The 20,220-nt window shown below is 41.8% G+C and overlaps 1 protein-coding gene across 1 annotated transcript in view; it reads right to left on the minus strand.

Moving 5' to 3' along the window:
* The window catches only part of LOC109872855 (gamma-aminobutyric acid receptor subunit beta-2), a 105,943-nt gene that overhangs the window by 14,718 nt on the left and 71,005 nt on the right, over positions 1-20,220 (minus strand). The window contains exon 6 of the mRNA XM_020464221.2: positions 3,553-3,690. Within this exon, the coding sequence (XP_020319810.2) occupies positions 3,553-3,690 (138 nt within the window). The remainder of the gene's footprint in view (positions 1-3,552; positions 3,691-20,220) is intronic.

Genomic DNA, 20,220 nt, shown 5'->3' on the forward strand with positions numbered 1-20,220 from the left:
CCTCGGCGTTACTCTGGACCCTGATCTCTCTTTTGAAGAACATATCAAGACCATTTCAATGACATCTTTTTTCCATCTACGTAACATTGCAAAAATCTGAAACTTTCTGTCCAAAAATGATGCAGAAAAATGAATCCATGCTTTTGTCACTTCTAGGTTAGACTACTGCAATGCTCTACTTTCCGGCTACCCGGATAAGGCACTAAATAAACTTCCGTTAGTGCTAAATACGGCTGCTAGAATCCTGAGTAGAACCCCAAAATATATTACTCCAGTGCTAGCCTCTCTACACTGGCTTCCTGTCAAAGCAAGGGCTGATTTCAAGGTTTTACTGCTAACCTACAAAGCATTACATGGGCTTGCTCCTACCTATCTCTCTGATTTGGTCCTGCCGTACATACCTACACATACCTAGAATTTCTAAGCAAACAGCTGGAGGCAGGGCTTTCTCCTATAGAGCTCCATTTTTATGGAACGGTCTGCCTACCCATGTCAGAGACGCAAACTCGGTCTCAACCTTTAAGTCTTTACTGAAGACTCATCTCTTCAGTGGGTCATATGATTGAGTGTAGTCTGGCCCAGGAGTGGGAAGGTGAACGGAAAGGCTCTGGAGCAACGAACCGCCCTTTGCTGTCTCTGCCTGGCCGGTTCCCCTCTTTCCACTGGGATTCTCTGCCTCTAACCCTATTACAGGGGCTGAGTCACTGGCTTACTGGGGCTCTCGCATGCCGTCCCTGGAAGGGCTGCGTCACCTGAGTGGGTTGATTCACTGTTGTGGTCATCCTGTCTGGGTTGGCGCCCCCCCCCCGGAGATCTTTGTGGGCTATACTCGGCCTTGTCTCAGGATGGTAAGTTGGTGGTTGAAGATATCCCTCTAGTGGTGTGGGGGCTGTGCTTTGGCAAAGTGGGTGGGGTTATATCCTTCCTGTTTGGCCCTGTCCGGGGGTGTCCTCGGATGGGGCCACAGTGTCTCCTGACCCCTCCTGTCTCAGCCTCCAGTATTTATGCTGCACTAGTTTGTGTCGGGGGGCTAGGGTCAGTTTGTTATATCTGGAGTACTTCTCCTGTCCTATTCGGTGTCCTGTGTGAATCTAAGTGTGCGTTCTCTAATTCTCTCCTTCTCTCTTTCTTTCTCCCTCTCGGAGGACCTGAGCCCTAGGACCATGCCTCAGGACTACCTGACATGATGACTCCTTGCTGTCCCCAGTCCACCTGGCCATGCTGCTGCTCCAGTTTCAACTGTTCTGCCTTATTATTATTCGACCATGCTGGTCATTTATGAACATTTGAACATCTTGGCCATGTTCTGTTATAATCTCCACCCGGCACAGCCAGAAGAGGACTGGCCACCCCACATATGCTCTCTCTAATTCTCTCTTTCTTTCTTTCTTTCTCTCTCTCGGAGGACCTGAGCTCTAGGACCGTGCCCCAGGACTACCTGACATGATGACTCCTTGCTGTCCCCAGTCCACCTGACTGTGCTGCTGCTCCAGTTTCAACTGTTCTGCCTTATTATTATTCGACCATGCTGGTCATTTATGAACATTTGAACATCTTGGCCATGTTCTGTTATAATCTCCACCCGGCACAGCCAGAAGAGGACTGGCCACCCCACATAGCCTGGTTCCTCTCTAGGTTTCTTCCTAGGTTTTGGCCTTTCTAGGGAGTTTTTCCTAGCCACCGTGCTTCTACACCTGCATTGCTTGCTGTTTGGGGTTTTAGGCTGGGTTTCTGTACAGCACTTTGAGATATCAGCTGATGTACGAAGGGCTATATAAATTAATTTGATTTGATACCATAACACTTGCTAAACATGTGTATGTGACCAATAACATTTCATTTTATTTTATTTTTTGTTTGCCTCCAGAGGCTATCACTACAGAATTTGATTGACAACCTACAGTATGCCTGACAATGGCTGCCTGAAGGGTCCCACTACCTGTTGTCATTTCCAAGATATCTGTCGGGGAAATACTCAACAGAAAGAATACTTGTTCTGGGTCTAACTCTGTGGCATCAGCGTTCTCATGCATTATCAGGGTTATGACTATCTCTAAATGTATGAAGAGAGGGCTTCTTTGCCTGCCTAGGAGAGCACTACATTTTTTCTTATCTTTATTTGAAATAAACCCAGCAGACTGCTGTATGGCAGCATTGCTTGAACACGCTCATATATTGGGTCCTTTGGGATTGGGATGTATTTTGGTTAGGTTGTATTATTACTACAATGGCAGGCGAGGGGGACCGTTAGAGCTGACATCAAGAAGGACCCACAGTATAAGGAGCTGAGGAAAAGCTAAACAGAAGGTGCAAGAGGAAGAGAATGTGAATGCATTACAGAGTGGGTATAAAACCGCCTCCGGCACACATCTCCAGTGAGTAGTTCACAGTTACTTTTGACGTTGCCGTTAGTTAAAGACTTTCAGTGAGTTTAGTGTGCGGCGCACAGCAAATAGAGATGCAGGCAGGGTTTCCTCAAGGACTAATGAAACAGTGGGGGTGTTAAGGTTACAGTCTGGTTAATAAAGCAACAAGGGCATTTGTTGGTCTTCACCACAACATTGGAGGAGGGGGTGGGTATTTGATAAATGCCAACCATTTCTGCTGATGTGTGCTTCTCCATGTAACCTGAGGGTCAGCCCTTACTGGTCTCAGCAGGCTGCTGTAGAAAATGGTAATCCCCCATCCTCAACGCCTAAGCAGTGCAGTCACAGCCCATATAGAAAGGGATGAGCTGTAACTACTATACATTCTTTATGCATCAGAAAACATTGGGTTTACCAGTTCATAGGGACACATGAGCATCATAAGGTACAGGACAAGCTGTAATTGTTTGACTCACTCTGTGTAATTGTACTGCTCCCATTCAATAAAGTTGTTTCCCCGAACCTCTACATACACTGCCACTGTCCTATTGCCTGCTTGCATAACAAATTCATGAAAATAAAAATAACGTAGATTATGAATAAATAATTCAATAAAAACATTTTTTTTAATTAGTCATGAGCATGCTCCATTTCTGAGAAGGGGGTGGCCTCCATTTTGCCTGTGGGGCCTGTGCGAGTTTGGCTAAAGCAGGAACATCCCACATCCATTCCGGAACCACCACAGAGTCACCCTTTGCCTCTCTCTCGCAACCCTACATTACTCTTCCACCTTAATAAGAACCTCGCTCTCCCCCTATGGGGGTAATGTCCTGGAAACGGCATGCATGTGCCAGATTGTCAGAGGACCCCCAATGTCAGAGCATCTAACTGACCTATAAATGGATGCAATTTACCAGCCAGGCCCTTAGTCAGCCCCATGGTCCCTGCACTGCACAGCGAGGGCCTCGAGCTTGGGCCATTACAGAAAACCAGCTAGACTGATGTAACACGGCATTTTCTGGAAAACGACATGACATCCTACTCAGAAACTGGCCAAGGATAACCTTGTAACAGAAGCACTTTTTTATGTCTACTGTGCAACCTTTGTATCTGTACTTAGCTATAATGATGAGTAAATGGGAGAGAGAAGCTTAATATAGGGGCCGGTTGGTGCATAAGACATCACCTGTAGAGAAGACGACATTCTTAGAGATGAGTTTGTGGTCCACGATGGAGAACTGGGGTAGTTCTATTCTCTCCACCCCCGTCACAGCGTTGTGACCTCCTCGCCAGTAGAACTCTATGTCATCAGTGGTGTACCCATCTGAGGACGAGAGAGGAGGCAGGGCATTTTATGGAGAACACAAGGGCACACAGCCAGTCAGAAATATAATGAACATGTATGTGTCTCCAAGGATTATTAAATTCAACATATACAATTGTGGGCACATAATCATCATATAAGGCACACAAAGAATGTGTTGATTAAATCAGAAGCATTGCAAATACTGTAGCGTCAACCTAACATGTCTGCCATACGGATCCGAGTGGCAGACAGAATAGAGAAGATTTAAACAAAACAACCACAATATGAAGTCAACTTTTGACCACAATGAGATTATTCTTTTTTTAACTAAGAATTTTTTACCTTTATTTAACTAGGCAAGTCAGTTAAGAACAAATTCTTATTTTCAATGACTGCCTAGTAACAGTGGGTTAACTGCCTGTTCAGTGGCAAAACGACAGATTTGTACCTTGTCAGCTCGGGGATTTGAACTTGCAATCTTCCGGTCACTAGTCCAATGCTCTAAACACTAGGCTACCCTACCGCCCGGGTGAAGTATTGAGTAACATCTTATAAAATCCAAATTATTTGTTTTTCTCCATCAGACCATGAAACTGGTCCTTGCATAATCCACTTCATAATCCAGTGGTCAATTAGGCTGACTCCAGGGAACTGTGTGCATGCATTATAACAGAGACAAGAGACAGAGATGGAGGGTTCTGCAACACTCCAAATCGCAGGTTAATGAATGAGAAATAAATAAGGTGTTTTTCTCTTGTCTCTCTCCTAATCAAACAAAACACTTCCTCCTCATAATGACTGGTAATCAAAATGTGCGTGTGTGTGTTTATGAATTTGTGTGTGTGTATTTGTGTGACTGTGTGTCTGCATGCCTGCATGTGTGCATGCATGTGTGTGTATCTATTCACATGAATATGTATGTGTGAGAGCGTGGTGTGTGTGGTGTGCACGTGCGGGTGGACCTCAGGGCTGAGTGATATTTGACAGGACTATTCAGGAACTCTCATTGATTAGTCCCACGCAGGCCTTCCCTTTCTCTTCCTCTGTCCTCTCACCTCTCACCCTCACCCACTCTACAGAATGGACTCTTGGAAAGCCCTCTGTTAACATAGAGAGAGTATGGTAACATCAAAAGGTTGGGGAATGGATCAATATTTCCCTTTCTCAACGAGTTGAAAGTGTCCGTTGGTACTTAAAGAATATGATGTCAGATCAGCTGTTGTCTGGGGCATTATATCTGATGATAGGACGACATAAGTTGTATCTTGGAAAGTCTACACATTCTAGTTATCAGATTCACATTGAATTGTTATGCAATTTAAATGTTTAAATATGAAACTATTTGTGAAAATATTGTAATTTCAGCCTCCTAAATAAGATAATTGTTTCTTAGTAAAACGTAGGTTGAGAACTATGAAACATGCCCTTCTCTCCCCCAGTACAAAACCCCTTTGACAGAAGTCAAACTTAGTTCACGATGACGTGAGGACTGGTGTCCATACGTTTAAAAGGGCTCATTTCATCTACAACCAAACAAAATTAACATTTAGTTCCAGAAATGTTAGGACTGCTGTCCTAACGTTTAAAAGGGTGAATGGAAAATGGCAATCTCTGCTGGGTAAACCAGTCTTCCATCTATCGAAGTTCAGCTCAGAGTAAATATATATATCTTGCATTTTCCTTTTCTGAATGGGCAGTTATTAGAATGAATAACATTCTGTATTTACGGTAGCATAGCTTCTCAAGGTCTGATGGACCCAATCCATTTGTCCCTCAGTCTTCCCACTCTTTCATTCAAACCCAACCCCCTTCCTTTGTGTAACCAGCTGTCATATCGGGTTAGCCTACTAGGGGCTTTTCATGACATGATTAGTAATCGATGTGTGATCTATCCTGTGTGCATATATGTTATCCTGTGTGATTATTTAGGTATTTAGTAAATAATAAATTAAGCCAATTTGTGTGTTGCTGATTCAATTTATTATCAAGGGTTCGTGTAGATAACCAAGTACTTACGACAATCGGAATGAGACTGATTGAGGTGACGATTAATAATGGACTACTATTGATATAAAAGATCTTCAGATCTTTAAGAGAGTGGATTCTGGAGATAACCTCTCTATTAATGGTTTAATTGTTACATGATTTAATTCAATCACAAAATCAATTAAACGTTAGGTAATGGATTTGATAGAATAGCATGTCAAATAATTGAATCATAGTCAGACACGACATCATGATGGTACAGTATGTGTTTCATTGAAGCTATTTCGAAGAGGCTGTTAAGAGCTATTTGTTTTTTGTGATAGATCGTTAAGTTAGGTAATACAGTATATACAAGTCAATACGCAGTTTGCAATTCTTAAATCAAAGCTAATTTGCAATAACCAATGCGTTATTATTATAGAGCCTACACAATAAACATCCTTCCAAACCCTGCTATAGAGATGGCGATATCAGGTCGCTGCTTGGTTGGTTGGGCTTCTCTGATCCACTTAACTCCATTGTGCCCGACTTTGCAAATTATATTTTGCCTCCATTTGCTGTCATAGCATTTTCATCACTGCATTTGGCTTGATTGGATCCCCTTGCAGAATCAGTGATGCACAAGAACTGGAAGGAAGGAGGGAGAGAGGAGAGAGAGAGAAGAGGACTGAGGAGAAAAAGCCCTGCCTTTCTACATAGGCTGGGTCTCCCTTGTCCCTGGTTGACTTTAATTTGAACTCTTAAGGCAGGGGTGGGCAACTCCAGTCCTCGAGGGCCTGATTGGTGTCACACATCTTCCCCATTCCTACCAAACACAGCTGATTAATCAAATTGCATTCTAAACTGAAGATCATGATTAGGTGATTATTGGAGTCAGGTGTGTTAGCTGGGGCAAAACTGTGACACCAATCAGGCCCTCGAGGACTGCAATTGCCCACCCCTGTCTTAAAGGATAGATGGCTATGCTAAGCTAATACAAAGTATCTTCCCATAGACTCACGGGTTTGGGAGCTTTGCCAGTAAAAATACATCAAATGTATCTTGATAACATTGTTAGAGATAGCATAATAGGCCCATCTGACTAGAGGCATTTTATAAAGCTAATAAAATTAATTCAGAATCGATTTGTTTTATTTTTCTAAGGGATACCTTTGAAGGAGTGTGGTGGGAGACTTCACTCATCATAATATACTGTAACTTGACTTTTGGGCTGAAACCAGACATTCAAATATGTCTCTGACTGGAGCTGACTGGATTAGAATTGAACAACACAATCTCACACTAAATATGTACAGAAAGTATTTCAACAGACATTGTGCGTTTTTGTGTGGGTGGCTTAACTCATGTGAAAATACACACATTTTTCTCCTACTTAAATCTTAGGAAAAGACACGTTTTTGTGTGACTTCATTCATAGGAAAAGTCCTTTATTGGGGGCAAACTTCGGAATAATCATTTGAAAGTTATTGGAGCAATGCATGATGGACAATGGTGTTCTACACTGCCTTTTTTTGTGTCCCACATTTATCTATATAAAAACAAAAACATGTTAACATCACAATACTGTTAATCAACCAGGTTGTCACCGAAATACGTATAATATAATAGTATCCTTAAGTTTTTAAAGTTTTTAATTAATGCCTATGCTTTTTCCTCAATATTTCGCATACTGGTGCAATGTCGGATTTTATGAGGGTTGCCAGATTGGAGTTAAAAGCCATATTTGTCTGTTGGTATAAATGATTCCAAAGACAGGTGCAGGAATGCGTAATAGGGCTTTTTGTACAGCCCCAAATTATGGCGTGCTGTGTAAATGCACAGGGATGAAGACCAAACAAACCCCATAACAAAAACACAGGGTTGAAACCCAAACAAAAGAGCGAGGAGTACCTCGAATAAATAACACAAGTGCACAATGATTAACACATGATTAACACACGAGACCCGCAATCATCTGCGCAATCCACAAAGGCACAAAAGCCCAAAATATACGGCATAGGTACTCATACACACCAACGGATATAGTAACATTCCTGCTTACAAGCAAAAATTAAAGCAGGAAGCACCAGTGACTCGGCCTATAAAAAAGTGGTCAGATGAAGAAAATGCTAAACTACAGGACTGTTTTGCTATCACAGACTGGAACATGTTCCGGGATTCTACCGATGGCATTGAGTACACCACATCAGTCACTGGCTTTATCAGTAAGTGCATCGAGGACGTCCCCCCCACAGTGACTGTACTAGAGGTCGACCGATTAATCAGAATGGACGATTAATTAGGGCCGATTTCAAGTTTTCATAACAATCGGAAATTGGTATTTTTGGGCGCCGATGTTGGCATTTTTTTTTATACCTTTATTTATGTAGGCAAGTCAGTTAAGAACACATTCTTATTTTCAATGACGGCCGAGGAACGGTGGGTTAACTGCCTTGTTCAGGGGCAGAATGACAGATTTTCACCTTGTCAGCTCGGGGGATCCAATCTTGCAGCCTTACAGTTAACTAGTCCAACGCTCTAACCACCTGCCTCTCATTGCACTCCACGAGGAGCCTGCCTGTTACGGGAATGCAGTAGAAGCCAAGGTAAGTTGAAATCAATCAATCATAATCACTAGTTATAACTTACTAGTTTATCTAGCGTGTCCTGCGTTGCATATAATCGATGCAACGCTGGGGGATGATTTAATAAAAGTGCATTTGTGAAAAAATCACAATCGTTGGACGACTGTACCTAACCATAAACACCAATGCCTTTCTTAAAATCAATACACAGAAGTATATATTTTTAAAACTGCATATTTAGCTAAAAGAAATCCAGGTTAGCAGGCAATATTAACCAGGTGAAATTGTGTCATTTCTTTTGCGTTCATTGCACGCAGAGTCAGGGTATATGCAACAATTTTGGCAGCCTGGCTCATTGCGAACTAATTTGCCAGAATTTTACGTAATTATGACATAACATTGAAGGTTGTGCAATGTAACAAGAATATTTACACTTAAAGATGCCACCCGTTAGATAAAATACCGAACGGTTCCGTATTTCACTGAAATAATAAACGTTTTGTTTTTGAAATGATAGTTTCCGGATTCTACCATATTAATGACCAAAGGCTCATATTTCTGCGTGTTATTATGTTATAATTAAGTCTATGATTTGATAGAGCAGTCTGACTGAGCGATGGTAGGCAGCAGCAGGCTCGTAAGCATTATTTCAAACAGCACTTTCGTGCGTTTTGCCAGGAGCTCTTCGAAAGCACAGCGCTGTTTATGACTTCAAGCCTATCAGCCTAATGGCTGGCGTAACCGATGGGAAATTGCTAGCTAGTTATCTGGGTGTGCACCAATAGCGTTTCAAACGTCACTCGCTCTGAGACTTGGAGTAGTTATTCCCCTTGCTCTGCAAGGCGCTCTTTTGTGGAGCGATGGGTAACGCTGCTTCGAGTGTGGCTGTTGTCGATGTGTTCCTGGTTCGAGCCCAGGTAGGGGCGAGGAGAGGGACGGAAGCTATACTGTTACACTGGCAAAACTATAGTGCCTATAAGAACATCCAATAGTCAAAGGTATATGAAATACAAATTGAAAAGAGGGAAATAGTCCTATAAATACTATATTAACTACAACCTAAAATCTCTTACCTTGGAATATTGAAGACTCATGTTAAAAGGAACCACCAACTTTCAAATGTTCTCATGTTCTGAGCCAGGAACTCAAACGTTAGCTTTTTTACATGGCACATATTGCACTTTCACTTTCACTATTTAAAACTAATTGAACATGTTTCATTATTTATGCAAAATAGATTTTTATTGATGTATTATATTAAGTTAAAATAAGTGTTTATTCAGTATTGTTGTAATTGTCATTATTACAAATTAAAAAAATGTAAAATCGATTATTCGGTATTGGCTTTTTTGGTCCTCCAATAATCGGTATCGGTAACGGCGTTGAAAAATCATAATCGGTTGACCTCTAGACTGTACGTACATACTCCAACCAGAAGCCATGGATTACAGGCAACATTCGCACTGAGCTAAAGGGTAGAGCTGCCACTTTCAAGGTGCGGGAAACTAACCCGGAAGCTTACAAGAAATCCTGCTATGCCCTGCGACAAACCATCAAACAGGCAAAGCTTCAATACTGGGCTAAGATTGAATCATACTACATAGGCTCCGACGCTCGTCTTATGTGGCAGGGCTTGCAAACTATTACAGACTACACAGGGAAGCACAGCCGCGAGCTGCCCAGTGACACGAGCCTACCAGATGAGCTAAATAATTTCTGTGCTCACTTCGAGGCAAGCAACACTGAGGAATGCATGAGAGCATCAGCTGTTCCGGACGACTGTGTGATCACGCTCTCCGTAGCTGACGTGAGTAAGAAAGGCTGCGGGGCCAGACGGATTACCAGGATGTGTGCTCCGGGCATGTGCTGACCAACTGGCAGGTGTCTTCACTGACATTTTCAACATGTCCCTGATTGAGTCTGTAATACCAACATCTTTCAAGCAGACCACCATAGTCCCTGTGCCCATGAACACAAAGGCAACCTGCCTAAATGACTACAGACCCGCGGCACTCAGATCCGTAGCCATGAAGTGCTTTGAAAGGTTGGTATTGGCTCACATTAACACCATTATCCCAGAAACCCTAGACCCACTCCAATTTGCATACTGCCCAAACAGATCCACAGATGATGCAATCTCTATTGCATTCCACACTGCCCTTTCCAACCTGGACAAAAGGAACACTTATGTGAGAATGCTATCCATTGACTACAGCTCAGCGTTCAACACCATAGTACCCTCAAAGCTTATCACTAAGCTGAGGATCCTGGGATTAAACACCTTCTTCTGCAGCTGGATCCTGGACTTTCTGACAGGCCGCCCCCAGATGGTGAGGGTAGGTAGCAACACATCTGCCACACTGATCCTCAACACTAGAGCTCCCCAAGGGGTGCGTGCTCAGTCCCCTCCTGTACACCCAGTTCACCCACGACTGCATGGCCAGGCACGACTCCAACATCATCAATAAGTTTGCAGACAACATAACAGTAGGCCTGATCACAGACAACGACGAGACAGCCTATAGGGAGGAGGTCAGAGACCTGGCTGGGTGGTGCCAGAATAACAACCTATCCCTCAACGTAACCAAGACTAAGGAGATGATTGTGGACTACAGGAAAAGGAGGATCGAGCAAGCCCCCATTCTCATCGACGGGGCTGTAGTGGAGCAGGTTGAGAGCTTCAAGTTCCTTGGTGTCCACATCAACAGCACACTAGAATGGTCCAAACACACCAAGACAGACGTGAAGAGGGCACGAAAAAAGCCTATTCCACCTCAGGAAACTAAAAAGATTTGTCATTGGTCCTGAGATCCTCAAAAGGTTCTACAACTGCAACATTGATTGGTTGCGTCACTGCCTGGTAAGGCAATTGCTTGGTCTCTGACTGCAAGGCACTACAGATGGTAAAGCTGCCTGCCATCCAGGACCTCTACACCAGGCGGTGTCAGAGAAAGGCCCTAACAATTGTCAAAGACCCCAGCCACCCCAGTCATAGACTGTTCTCTCTACTACCGCATGGCAAGCGGTACCGAAGTGCCAAGTCTAGGACAAAAAGGCTTCTAAACAGCTTCTACCCCCAAGCCATAAGACTCCTGAACAGGTAATCATATGGCTACCCGGACAATTTGCATTGTGTGTCCCCCCCAACCCCTCTTTTTACTCTGCTGCTACTCTCTGTTTACCATACATGCATAGTCACTTTAACTATACATTAATGTACATACTACCTCAATTGGGCCGACCAACCAGTGCTCCTGCACATTGGCTAACCGGGGTATCTGCATTGTGTCCCCCCCACCACCTGCCAACCCCTCTTTTACGCTACTGCTACTATCTGTTCATCATACAGTGGGGCAAAAAAGTATTTAGTCAGCCACCAATTGTGCAAGTTCTCCCACTTAAATAGATGAGAGAGGCCTGTAATTTTTATCATAGGTACACTTCAACTATGACAGACAAAATGAGAATAAACAATCCAGAAAATCACATTGTAGGATTTTTAATGAATTTATTTGCAAATTATGGTGGAAAGTAAGTATTTGGTCACCTACAAACAAGCAAGATTTCTGGCTCTCACAGACCTGTAACTTCATCTTTAAGAGGCTCCTCTGTCCTCCACTCGTTACCTGTATTAATGGCACCTGTTTGAACTTGTTATCAGTGTAAAAGACACCTGTCCACAACCGCAAACAGTCACACTCCAAACTCCACTATGTGCAAGACCAAAGAGCTGTCAAAGGTCACCAGAAACAAAATTGTAGACCTGCACCAGGCTGGGAAGACTGAATCTGCAATAGGTAAGCAGCTTGGTTTGAAGAAATCAACTGTGGGAGCAATTATTAGGAAATGGAAGACAGACAAGACCACTGATAATCTCCCTCGATCTGGGGCTCCACGCAAGATCTCACCCCGTGGGGTCAAAATGATCACAAGAACGGTGAGCAAAAATCCCAGAACCACACGGGGGGACCTAGTGAATGACCTGCAGAGAGCTGGGACCAAAGTAACGATGAAACGTGGCTGGGTCTTTCAGCATGACAATGATCCCAAACACAACGCCCGGGCAACGAAGGAGTGGCTTCGTAAGAAGCATTTCAAGGTCCTGGAGTGGCCTAGCCAGTCACCAGATCTCAACCCCATAGAAAATCTTTGGAGGGAGTTGAAAGTCTGTGTTGCCCAGCAACAGCCCCAAAACATCACTGCTCTAGAGGAGTTCTGCATGGAGGAATGGGCCAAAATACCAGCAACAGTGTGTGAAAACCTTGTGAAGACTTACAGAAAACGTTTGACCTCTGTCATTGCCAACAAAGGGTATATAACAAAGTATTGAGATTAAGTATTTGTTCAATAACAAAAGTTTTTTTCCACCATAATTTGCAAATAAATTCATTAAACATCCTACAATGTGATTTTCTGGAGAAAAAAAATCTAATTTTGTCTGTCATAGTGTACCTATGATGAAAATTACAGACCTCTCTCATCTTTTTAAGTGGGAGAACTTGCACAATTGGTGGCTGACTAAATACTTTTTTGCCCCACTGTATATGCATAGTCACTTTAACCATATTTACATGTACATACTACCTCAACCAGCCTGACTAACCGGTGTATGTATGTAGCCTCGCTACTTTTAAAGCCTCGCTACTGTATATAGCCTGTCTTTTTACTGTTGTTTTATTTCTTTACCTACCTGTTGTTCACCGAATACATTTTTTGCACTATTGGTTAGAGCCTGTAAGTAAGCATTTCACTGTAAGGTCCACACCTGTTGTCACGACTCCTACCGAAGGTGGCTCCCCTTCCCGTTCGGGTGGCGCTCGGCGGTCGTCGTCACCGGCCTACTTGCTGCCACTGATTTTTTCCTCCCCCTCCTTGTCTGTTTATTGGTTACACCTGTTGTTAATTTGGTTATTAGTTGGGCTTTATTAGCCAGCCGGCCCGCCGGCTCTTTGTGCGGGATTGTTCTATTTGTACTTGTCATGCACGCATGTATGTCACGGCTGTTTCGTGTACGTGAGCTGTTTTTTTGGATACAGTTTAGTTCCCCTGTGGTTCGGGGTATTGGTGTTGAGTGGCGTCTGCTTTTTCACCTGGTCGGTGTATTAAAGACGTGCCTACTCTGAACTCTCTGTCTCCTGCATCTGACCCCTTCCTCCACTACACCCCGGACATTACACCTGTTGTATTCAGCGCCCATGACTTTGATTTGAACAACAATCGACAAAATCATGGTGAACAAAGGGCACGTATACAGTTGAAGTCGGAAGTTTACATACACTTAGGTTGGAGTCATTAAAACTTGTGTTTTAACCACTCCACAAATTTCTTGTTAACAAACTATAGTTTTGGCAAGTCGGTTAGGACATCTACTTTGTGCATGACACAAGTAATTTTTCCAACAATTGTTTAAAGACATTATTTAACTTTTATCACAATTCCACTAAGTTGAATTGAGTTGAATTGAGTCCACTAAATTGACTGTTCCACACTAAGTTGACTGTGCCTTTAAACAGCTTGGGAAATTCCCAAAAATGATGTCATGGCTTTAGAAGCTGCTGATAGGCTAACTGACATCATTTGAGTCAATTGGAGGTGTACATGTGGATGTATTTCAAGGCCTACCTTCAAACTCAGTGCCTCTTTGCTTGACATCATGGGATTATCAAAATAAATCAGCCAGGACCTCAGAAATAAATTGTAGACGTCCACAAGTCTGGTTCATCCTTTGGAGCAATTTCCAAACACCTGAAGGTACCACGTTTATCTGTACAAACAATAGTACGCAAGTATAAACACCATGGGACCACGCAGCCATCATACCGCTCAACAAGGACACGTGTTCTGTCTCCTAGAGATTAATGTACTTTGGTGCGAAAAGTGCAAATCAATCCCAGGAAAACAGCAAGGGACCTTGTGAAGATGCTGGAGAAAACAGGTACAAAAGTATCTATATCTACAGTAAAACAAGTCCTATATCGACATGAGCTGAAAGGCCGCTCAGCAAGGAAGAAGCCACTGCTACCAAAACCGCCATAAAAAGCCAGACTACGTTTTGCAACTGCACATGGGGACAAAGATTGTACTTTTTGGAGAAATGTCCTCTGGTCTGATGAAACAAAAAAATAACTGTTTGGCCATAATGACCATCGTTATGTTTGGAGGAAAAAGGGGGAGGCTTGCAAGCCGGAGAACACCTTCCCAACCGTGAAGCATGGTGGTGGCAGCATCATGTTGTGGGGGTGCTTTGTTGCAGTAGGGACTGGCGCCCTTCACAAAATAGATGGCATCATGATATGTGGAAATATTGAGGCAACATCTCAAGACATCAGTCAGGAAGTTAAATCTTGGTTGAAAATGGGTCTTCCAAATGGACAATGACCCCAACCATACTTCCAAAGTTGTGTCAAAATGGCTTAAGGACAACAAAGTCAAGGTATTAGAGTGGCCCTGACCCCAAGCCCTGACCTCAATCCTATTGAATATACGTGGGCAGAAATGAAAAAGCATGTGTGAGCCTAGGAGGCCTATGAACCTGACTCAGTTAAACCAGCTTTTCAGGAGGAATGGGCCAAAATTCACCCAACTTCTTGTGGGAAGCTTGTCGAATGCTATCTGAAACATTTGACCCAAGTTAAACAATTTAAAGGCAATGCCACCAAATACTAATTGAGTGTATGTTCTTCTGGCCCACTGGGAATGTGGTGACAGAAATAAAAGCTTAAATAAATTATTCTCTCTACTATTATTCTGACATTTCACATTCTTAAAATAAAGTGATGATCTAAAACAGGGATTTTTTACTAGGATTAAATGTCAGAAATTGTGAAAAACTTTGTTTAAATGTATTTGGCTAAGGTAACTTCCGACTTCAACTGTATACAAATACAATTAGTTGGGAATTGGGGCTAGGTTTGCGCAATGAAAGTTCCAGAGGGATCCGTGACACTGTATTATTTGTGTGTGTGTGGTATCAATGAAGTTATTTGATTGGGGAATGGGAACCTTTTCTTGATGGGAAATTAATTCATCAATAAATGTAGGGAAACAGAAGACCTGTAGAAAAAAATCTGTTTGGTTTAAATTCCCCTGGTGCAACTGCATGGTATTTGCCACTATAACGAGTCTGGACTCTGACCAATTAATCCATATCAATGCCGTTAAACAGGATTAATGTAAAATAATGAATTACGTTGGCCTACACTTATGGCACTACCAAGGCTGTTTCATGATGATTATTAAGGTCGTGTCAATCATGTTATATACTTAGGCTGTTGAAACAAGGCATATGCCAGCATTGTATACCTACTGTCTCTGCCCAGAGGCCTACTGGGATTTCATGACAACAGCTATTAGAGCTCACTTTGCCACGTATGAGCCCTGGTTAGAGTCCCTGTTGCAGCTTTCACTTTCTTCTGCTACATTGGTGGCAGCGTTGGTACCACCTCCAGCTCACGTCTAGTTATGATATCTCGTGGTTGAAAGCATTCTGTTTTTCAACATTGTGTGGGATGTAGTTACATTGATATATCTAGTGAACAATGGATAAGCAACAATGGGTGTGACAGATAGAAGTAGTCACTACAGGTGTGATCAAGCCTTACATCAAAGTTACCTGAAGCTGAATGGAAAGTGCTATGATCTGACCAGTTATTCAGAAGAAAATCCTCTGTGACTGTCTAATTTGCATAAGTTAACTTACCAGTGTGGACCCACAACAAACACATTCTACAGATTTAGAAACTACCTGTTTAAAGTGTTATTACAACCATGGTGTTATGTTGTTGCGGAAGCTTATACATCTAATAACCTGACAATGATCCACATCATATGGGTAGACAAATAATGGAAGTGTGTTACGCAGCAAAACACAACTAGCCTTTTTTTAGGATGCAAACCAGTAATATGAATCACTGTTGATCCATCCTGTTCTGATCTAATGAGATGAATGTAGGATTTTCTACGGCCTAGAATCGAGGCATTTCACAGTCATGAAGGACGAAGCTAGGCCCCTCTTGTTTCTCATTGGCGAAGGCTGAACTCAAGTTAGGGGTTGTATGTCAGATTCTCTTAAACCACTTTGCCCAACATGTTATACCCCAGAGATTGTAAATGAACCCTTTTTAAGGTGGTAGAACTTGTATCATTATTATAGGGCTGTGAAACCCATAGCCGAATGGCTTCAGACTGAGCATGTCTCATTGGAAATTTCTGCTGACATTGAACATAGCTTAGGTTTAGGGTATTTCATTAATTTCACACTCTCCCATGCCACTATTACCAATATCTTATACCCCATAGGTTGTAAATAAATCATTTTTAAGGTTACGTATTGTTTTTACAGGGCTGTAAAACACATGGTTTCAGACTGAACATTTATTTACGGAGAGCAATTTCCATTTTATAACAGGTAGAGTCCATTTATTTACAATAGTGTGTTGATTAATTATTGCTTTCTTCAGTGGAAATACAGAATATGTATAAAAATGCCAAATATACCAAAAGCTAAATTAATCAGAGATTTATGACTATTCAACCATGCTAATCACTACTGAAACATGCAAACTACAAACATTTAACCAGTTAAAGATAATGAATACATAACACATATTTTATTAAAAATAATGAATACAAAAGAGTTGGCTATAATATGAGAACCAACAAAGTGAGTGTGAGTATATGTGTGTAAGTGTTTGTATATTATAATTTCCCATCATAAAAATGCATCCCCATTCCCCAATAAAATACCTTCATCAATACCAACAAAACAAATCTGGCAACCCTTATAAAATTTGTCATTGCCTTGTATTAAATGCATTATGAAGAAAATGTTGTAATGTAGGCTCCATGAAATATGAAATGCGTTATGAAGAAAATCGTGTATGCCTATTGTTGCCTACATGAAAAATGGGCCTTTCTGACTACAAGTGCACCAGTATCCCAAAGTAGTAAGTGAAAACAAGCATAGAAAACAGTATTGGCATTAATAAAATATAAAAAAATGTAAGGCTACTATTATATTATAATTGTATTCGGTGACAACCTGGTGGATTAACAATATGAGGTTGTTAACACGTTTGTCTTTTATATGAATAAATGTGGGACACAAAAAAGGCAGAGTAGAACACCATTGTTCTAATAACTTTCAAAAGATTGTTCCGAAGATTGTATCTCCAAAAAGTATGTTCCTATGAATTAAGTCACACCAAAGATGTTGTCATTTCCTACTAATTAAGCCACACAAAAAATGAGCAAAAACACACTAAATCTGCTGAAATACTTTTTGTACATATTTGCACAAATTGAGTGTTAGATTGTGTTGAATTTGAGCAAATTGACAAGTGAATCCTGGAGGTTTGCTCTCTTAGGGCCAAATACTAACTTGAGAGGTGCGCTTCACTTGGAAACTGTGTAAATAATATATTCCTATCGAGTTACACAGATGTATTTCCAGTTAGGATACATGGGAAACCTGTGGCCTCCAACAAATTAAAACTTGCTTTATGCTAGGAGTTACACACATCCCTTGGTTTATACATGAATACACCATCATCAAACTTAAATGAAAAGTAAACCAAAAGCAGAGGCCAAGCCTAATTGAAGTCTGTAAAGTATACATTGAGTCAGAGAGAGTCTCAGAAATGCCATCAAAGGGCTACACAGGGTGATTTAAGAGCCAAGTATCAGACTTAATGCATGGGAATGTCTGCTGCTCTTTTCAAATTTAACTGGAGAGAGCACAGGAAAATCAGAGTCAGAGTCTCAAACAACTGACGCTTTTTCCCCTGCATGTGCTTGAGAGGTTCCTCTAAAATATAACTAAAATTAATGTTTGATACCCAAGGTTGAAAGTTACTTTAATCGTATTCCTGGTGTCCAATTAAAAGTGTCTCTAAAGTCCGACAGCGCGCAGCGAGCTGTCTTCAGTTCAGCTGGTTGGCAAACCTGCAGGAGCTGTGATGGGAAGATCTAAGGCGCAGAAAAAACTCCAGTGTACAAACTGTTCAGACCCCAGAGGACATTTGTGGTTTCTAAAATAGGATCTGATAGCAGTGACGCTCCGTACGTTGTGCACTGCTGGTGCAGAAAATGTTACTTTTACTTGGTGGAATTTTGAGCTTAGATGAGAGTTTCATTGTGACAACAGCGTTTAAAAAAAGGCCCGTTTATTTTTTTGCTGAGTGTATTACAGAAGGTGTGAATTAAGTATACTCTATACATCTGGCAGCACGATTTATACAGTGGACTAGTCCATACAGTATGCTTTACTAATGAAGTACTGGGTGCGTGTGAAATTCATGAGCATGTACTATACTACGTAACTACTATAACATTTTGAGTTTGACATTGTTGAATAATGCAGTCCAAGGTTTTCACTTCCTAGATATAGGTTATGTGGCCTATTGTACTACAGCCCAGATTTGCAAACATTATAGAGAAGCTGGGAAGAAACAACACAACAAATGTAGCTTGACAGGAGGTGTTTTTTAAGGTCATAAACTAACCCTCATGCAATATTGCTGAAAGTCACCGAGCACTGTGCAGTGACATGGGTCAGTTGTTCTTTAATATAAAGTAGCCACACACGGCCACTCTGCTAGACATACTGTGTTGTTGTGTTGACGTAAAACCAGCAGTTAGACAACAAAAGTCACTTAACACATGATTCCATGAAAAAGGCATTTCCCTTAAATGACACATTAGTGTCCCTGCCCAGCAATGAGCCACATAGAAGAGAGGCAGACTATCCAAAATAACTGCTTCCACTGTCCACCTTGAGGGCACAAGTCTCATCTCATCACACTCCTATTCCCAGGAGGGAACAAGTCCGCTCAAAAGATGTATTTCATTACAACCAAATTAGTATGAAGACAGAGGGGCTTATAACTGGAACAATTTATAGAAGGGGAGACTAAATAACTGCATCACACTAATTGTATCGTGCATATTAAGTGCTCACACTAATGATTAAAGTCATTTACACAGAAGTGTTGAATAGTTATTTTTGCTTGTAGGCTTATACTCTATCTAGGGGACTCCTTTTATCCCGCCAAACTTTCTGAGGCTTTATCCTCTCTTCCCTCCTTCCTTCTGAACCTGACAAGGCTTTCATCTGACACTTTGTGATATTGTCAGAAGGCGTCTGAACTAGCAACACATCAGCTCTGACAGGGATAAAGAAAAATACACATCTACATGGAGCTGAAAGACTATATTCCAAACACATGCATGCCTAAAACAGACAGATAAGACAATAACGTTATTATCCCCACGGGGACATGTTGTTTGCGGCTCTGTGTACAATAAATACAACCAGTGTGATTCTTACAGTAGGTGATTCAATGGTACACTACTAAACACATTGTACACATCAGAACATTGTCAACTACATTGTCAAGTGTAGGCCAGCCCACTGGACCTGCTAGTGATTGTCATTCAGCAGCCTTATTGGCACTAGGATAAAGGACTGTTTCACCTCATATGAAAATGAAAAATAAACACTTAACCAGCCCCCCCTCCCTCTAGCTCTGACTCTACTGATAACTTCGTTATTGGGAAAAATGTACTTTCTATGCCTGTGATATGTGGTTGTCCCACCGAGCTTTCTTTAGATGAACACACTAACTGTAAGTTGCTCTGGATGACAGTGTCTGCTAAATGACAAAAATGGAAACGTTTGACTATATTTATTTTATTCCTTGGTGCCCTGGTATAGAGCAAGGATTCCCACAGCTTTTCACTAGGGCCCCCCTTCCAGCATTGGGGAACATACCGCTCGCCCCCTGCCCCCTTGGCATGCGCCAAGTCTATTTCTATGGGCACAAGCACTGTTCATGACACAAACTGTTCACACCCCTCTTGTTGGTGGAGAACATTTTGCAGGTTTAAAGATAATTTCCTGCAATTTTATACATTTTGTCATTGGATGCAAAGAAAATGTTGCAGTTTTAAAGCTCATTCTATACATTCTATACATCTAAAGTGTATTCATGTGATATTT

This window comes from Oncorhynchus kisutch, linkage group LG28, assembly GCF_002021735.2.
Source record: "Oncorhynchus kisutch isolate 150728-3 linkage group LG28, Okis_V2, whole genome shotgun sequence".
NCBI classification, from domain to species: domain Eukaryota; kingdom Metazoa; phylum Chordata; class Actinopteri; order Salmoniformes; family Salmonidae; genus Oncorhynchus; species Oncorhynchus kisutch.